Source organism: Triticum urartu, chromosome 2 (assembly GCF_003073215.2).
Source record: "Triticum urartu cultivar G1812 chromosome 2, Tu2.1, whole genome shotgun sequence".
Classification (NCBI taxonomy): Eukaryota; Viridiplantae; Streptophyta; class Magnoliopsida; order Poales; family Poaceae; genus Triticum; species Triticum urartu.
Window position 1 is genome coordinate 673,693,429 of NC_053023.1, and position 6,198 is coordinate 673,699,626.

Sequence of the window (6,198 nt, forward strand, 5' to 3'; positions counted from 1 at the left end):
TTAATCTTTACACCGTAGTTTTTTATTTATCTATACTATGAAACTATGTAAAATATCTATGTATCTTTTTGATCTATAAATTTTATTTATTGTTTTATTAAAAAAAATGTATGCAATGTTTAACGAGCGCTGCATTTTAGCGCGGCCGCTGGAGCTACGCGCGCGCTTAGTTTTAGCGCGGCTGCTGGAGCCAGCACTGCCGGCCGCGCCAAACCAAACGAAGGGCACGTGGTAAATGAGTTTTTAGCGCGCGGCGCGTTGTGTGGCTGTTGGAGATGCTCTTACTAAACTAGATCATGTGAATTGTGTGCTACACTTCTTTTTTGTGAGGGAGGTGCTACACTACATAGACAGTCCTCATAAATAATGCATTTTCTACAGGGCAGCCTGCCACTTTACTTTATCCTTGTTGCCTGTCTCGCGGCATGCATACACACATAATGAAATGCAGACTGCGTGTGAATGAACTGCAACATGCAGGATATATCTGGTCTTACGTGGCCAGATCTCCGGGGCAAAACCACCCTCATTGACTTGCATCGTACACACGGAATGCCTTTTATTTAGAAGTATCCGACATACGCAAACGGGCAATGGTACACCTACGAATGGTTTAACGTAATTGTTACGTAATTAGACAGCTGGCAGGTTATAATTGGGGTTAGAGAGAAGGCGGGCCCCACCCCACTTAAAAATGGGGGTGGGGGGAAGTATTGATGGAAGGTTACGTAAGAGGTTTACGTTAGTCTTCGTATGTGTAGGATTATCGTACACAAACTGTTCAATGATGACAACGACAGAAGAATGGAAAATGCAGAGGTACGATTACGACGGAATGGCTGCTCTGCAGTCTGCACCGCGACCTCTATATAAACCAGCCCGGTCTAGGAAGACAAGGAACATAGTCACATATACCTAGCTTAGCTTCTGACCCCTGCATCGACCAATCGATCCTAGATTACTAGCGGAGGAGCTCGCCGTCGAGGGAAAATATATCTGTGATGGGGAGGTCGCCGTGCTGTTGCCACGACGCGGGAGTGAAGAAAGGGCCATGGACGGAGGAGGAGGACAAGACGCTGGTAGAGCACATCCAGAAGCGCGGCGGGCACGTCGGCAGCTGGCGCGGCCTGCCCAAGGCCGCCGGGCTGAACCGCTGCGGCAAGAGCTGCCGCCTCCGGTGGACCAATTACCTCCGTCCCGACATCAAGCGCGGCAACTTCTCCGACGAGGAGGAGCGCCTCATCATCGCCCTCCACGCCGGCCTCGGCAACAGGTACGTGGCCCACCTGTCCACGTCCAGTCCAACTACTCCACACACATACCACCCTACACAGCTCTTAACCGCCATGCACTGTCAATTTCTTCACCGTTGGCTTTTGCACAGTTGTTAGTCTTGAGGTGACACTGACATGCATTGATAATTATTTGGTGGGCGTTAGGTGGGCGACGATCGCGACGCACCTGGAGGGCCGGACGGACAACGAGATCAAGAACTACTGGAACACGCACATCCGCAAGAAGCTCATGCGCATGGGCGTCGACCCCGTCACGCACCAGCAGCTGCCACCCGACCACCACCTTGACGGCACCTCCGCCTCGCTCATGCCCGAGGGGCTCCTCTGGGCGGCGGTGGCCGCGAGCCTCGCAGGCCTCGACACCGGCGCACTCAGGCAGGCGCAGCTTCTGCAGCAGCTCCTCCAGAGCATAGGCTCCAACAACGACGCAACCAACCTCATCGCCAACCTAGCTGCCGCAAACTCAGTGCTGAACTCAAGCAGCAGCGTTGTTCCAAGCCACCTGCTCCAGGACCAACTGAACATGTTGTCTGGGGCGAACTGCATGCAGCCTGGTTACCTCTGCAACACCTCCAATTTTACAGGGCAAGACGTGGTGCAGAGGCAGCTGATCAATGACATGTCTCCTGGAACGAGCTCCTTTGCAGCAGCTGAACCAGCGGATCATCTCTGCAACACTACTGCTGCATTCGCATCTCATGATGTTGCACCAGCGGTTGACATGCTGCCGGTGCAGGAGTTGGCCGGCTTGATGGAGCCCATGGAACTACAACTACCCAATCTATGCTCTCTGGAGAGCGATTCTTTCTGGAAGGAGCTACTTGACGATGGCTACCGTCTATAGCTTCTTTCTCTATATCGAAATAGATATGTGTTGTTGTATGATAGTTCTGTACATAACCTATAACGTTTGAACTTCATGCAACCAGGCCTGATACATGCAGATGCAGTGTTAGATCCATCATAGAGGTCTAGATGAGATGATAAAACATGCATTGATTTGTTTGTGTGTTTATTATGATTTTTGCAATAGATTTGATTTTTGTCAGTGTAGTTGAAGGTTGTCAATTGCTGATTTGATGTGAATCGTGATGTATACTTTCCATTGTTAGTTAAAAAAATTTAAAAAAGAGGATTACTCTCGGCCTCTGCATCAAGCGATGCACATAACCAAACAATTAACATGTTGCCAATCGGCAACTATAATGAGATTGCAGACAACTCAAAACGCATAGGCTAGCTATCTTGCACAACGGTATGGACAACGTAAACACTTCATCACAATTACCACGGTGCTTACTAGATGGCACGCGATTAGTGGGGCCTTAAAGAAATAGCCGTGGGATGCTATACTCTCTTTATTCTTTTTTATAAGATGCATGTATCGATTTTTTTAACTCAAACCTTTCTACTTTGATCAAGTTTATAAGAATTCGACATCTACAACACCAGCTCGATTTGGATTGCTCATGAAATACTCCCTCCGTTTCTTTTTAGTCCGCATATAACTTTTGTCTGAAGTCAAAGTATCTTTACTTTGACCAAAGTTATATAAAAAAGTATCAACATTTACAAGGCCAAAGGGATATCTTTAGATTCATTATGGAATGTAGTTTCATATTATGCATATTTGATATTGTAGATGTTGATATTTTTTTATACAAATTTGGTCAAAGTTGGTGAAGTTTGACTCAGCACAAATCTTATATGCGGAGTAAAAAGGAACGGAGGGAGTATATTTTTCATATTTTAGTTATTAGTATTGTTGATATGGATTTTTTTTCTATAAATTTGGTCAAACATAGAAATGTTTGACTATTTAGGGGGGGGGGGGGGGGGGGGGGGGGGGGGGGGGGGGGGGGGCTTACTTGTTTTATAGAGACAATGTGAGCGTTGCTATCCACGAGCAATTTTATGAAAGGTTGAATAAACTTCATTTTGAACTAGATACTTGTACCAAAGTACAACCATGTTTAGCACAAACAAAACCATTTCTAATCACACTTAATGGTTGAGGTTGCTCTGACATGATGGCCACTCTAAAATTGAAGCTTATATGGTACTAGGACGTGTTAAGTGTAGAGCGGGTAAAGCCTAAACCTTACCCAGTCGAGTTAGTTACAAGTGTCTCGTGTATCACTTGTATCGCGCTATTTTGACTCTACTTACATGGACATGAGAGAACCAAGTGCAAACTCAGCCCTAAGAAAAGGCAACGATTTGACATGGAGTGTAGTTGGTCCAAGCATCCTCGCCACATTGGATGGTAAGTGTACCCATACTATCAGGTCCTGGCCGGTCACACAAATGTGTTTGAAAAATATAGCAGTAATTATTTATGCTAATTCTTTTTCAAAGTTTCATGGGAAGTAAAAGATGCTTCAACACACCATTGTGTCACAAATGTGCAATTCATTTCGTTGAACTCCTCCCTCTGTCCCCAAATAAGTGGCATATAAATCGGATATTGCTTGGCTCTAGGGAGTATATGCTCCTGCGCACCAAAAATGTATTTTGCCAAGGTCAATTTTTTGCAAATTTGTAGGGGGGGAAAGCTTAAAGCATGTTGACCTGTGCACAAGAAAACAAGTTGAACGACAAATAGTACCTCCAAATGTTGCACTTAATTTTGTTGTTGTTTTCTTCACCGACGAAACACTGCTATCTCCTTTCGCATGAAAATTGGCAAGCACGCTTGTTACACTAACATGAACATCTACAAAAAAATCATAATTTTAAATTTTATTACTTTTCTTAAATTTACTATTCACCAGGGAGCATATATTCTATTAAAAAGTCAGTTAATTTATATGTTTAACCAAATATATAGAAGAAAATATCAGCATCTACAGTATTGAATAATATATTATGGAAATATATCTAATGTTGGATATATTGAAATTGTTTTTGTTTTCTTATATTCATATTTTTCTATATATTCTTGGTAAAACTTAGAAAGCGTTGACTCTTTGACTCATTTTATACGCCACCTATTTGGCGAGGAAGGAAATATGCCCTAGAGGCAATAATAAAATAGTTATTATTATATTTCTTTGTTCATGATAATTGTCTATTGTTCATGCTATAATTGTGTTATCCGGAAATCATAATACATGTGTGAATACATAGACCACAACACGTCCCTAGTGAGCCTCTAGTTGACTAGCTCGTTGATCAAAAGATAGTCATGGTTTCCTGACTATGGACATTGGATGTCATTGATAACGGGATCACATCATTAGGAGAATGATGTGATGGACAAGACCCAATCCTAAGCATAGCTCAAAGATCGTGTAGTTCGTTTGCTATAGCTTTTCCGAATGTCAAGTATCATTTCCTTAGACCATGAGATTGTGCAACTCCCGGATACCATAGGAGTGCTTTGGGTGTGCCAAACGTCACAACGTAACTGGGTGACTATAAAGGTACACTACAGGTATCTCCGAAAGTGTCTGTTGGGTTGGCATGAATCGAGACTGGGATTTGTCACTCCGTATGATGGAGAGTTATCTCTGGGCCCACTCGGCAATGCATCATCATAATGAGCTCAATGTGACCAAGTGGTTGATCACGGGATCATGCATTACGGTACGAGTAAAGTGACTTGCCGGTAACAAGATTGAATGAGGTATTGGGATACCGACGATCGAGTCTCGGGCAAGTAACGTACCGATTGACAAAGGGAATTGTATACGGATTGATTGAATCCTCGACGTCGTGGTTCATCCGATGAGATCATCGAGGAGCATGTGGGAGCCAACATGGGTATTCAGATCCCGTTGTTGGTTATTGACCGGAGAGTCGTCTCGGTCATGTCTGCGTGTCTCCCGAACCCGTAGGGTCTACACACTTAAGGTTTGGTGACGCTACGGTCGTTGAGATATTAGTATACGGTAACCCGAAAGTTGTTCGTAGTCCCGATGAGATCCCGGACGTCACGAGGAGTTCCGGAATGGTCCGGAGATGAAGATTTATATATAGGAAGTCAAGTTTCGGCCATCGGGAAGGTTTCGGGGGTAATCGGTATTGTACCGGGACCACCGGAAGGGTCCCGAGGGTCCACCGGGTTGGGGCCACCTATCCCGGAGGGCCCCAAGGGCTAAAGTGGGAGGGGAACCAGCCCCTAGTGGGCTGGTGCGCCCCCATGGGCCTCTCCCTGCGCCTAGGGTTGGAAACCCTAGGGGTGGGGGCGCCCCACTTTGCTTGGGGGGCACTCCACCCCCTTGGCCGCCGCCCCCCCTTGGAGATCCAATCTCCTAGGGCCAGCGCCCCCCCTAGGGGTCATATATATAGTGGGGGGAGGGAGGGCAGCCGCACCCTAGCCCCTGGCGCCTCCCTCTCCCTCCCGTGACACTCCTCCCTCTCCCTGAGCTTGGCGAAGCCCTGCCGAGATCACCATTGCTTCCACCACCACGCCGTCGTGCTGCTGGATCTTCATCAACCTCTCCTTCCCCCTTGCTAGATCAAGTTGGAGGAGACGTGTTCCCAACCGTACGTGTGTTGAATGAGGAGGTGCCGTCCGTTCGGCGCTAGGTCATCATCGGTGATTTGGATCACGACGAGTACGACTCCATCAACCCCGTTCTCTTGAACGCTTCCACGCGCGATCTACAAGGGCATGTAGATGCACTCCTCTCTCCCTCGTTGCTATATGACTCCATAGATTGATCTTGGTGATGCGTAGAAAATTTTAAAATTCTGCTATGTTCACCAACAGTGGCATCATGAGCTAGGTCTATGCGTAGTTACTATGCACGAGTAGAACACAAAGCAGTTGTGGGCATGGATATTGTCAATTTGCTAGCCGTTACTAGTCTTATCTTGATTCGGCGGCATCGTGGGATGAAGAGGCCCGGACCGACCTTACACGTACGCTTACGTGAGACTAGTTCCACCGATTGAC

General features: G+C 46.2%; 1 protein-coding gene across 1 annotated transcript; it reads left to right on the plus strand.

Annotated features, from left to right (window-relative positions):
* The first annotated feature begins 920 nt into the window (after window positions 1–920).
* On the plus strand, window positions 921–2,310 carry LOC125534012 (transcription factor MYB41-like). Its single transcript, XM_048697319.1, has 2 exons — window positions 921–1,273; window positions 1,440–2,310. The coding sequence occupies exons 1-2, from the start codon at window positions 1,002–1,004 to the stop codon at window positions 2,137–2,139; spliced, it is 972 nt and encodes a 323-aa protein (XP_048553276.1). The 5' UTR covers window positions 921–1,001; the 3' UTR covers window positions 2,140–2,310.
* Window positions 2,311–6,198: the final 3,888 nt, after the last annotated feature.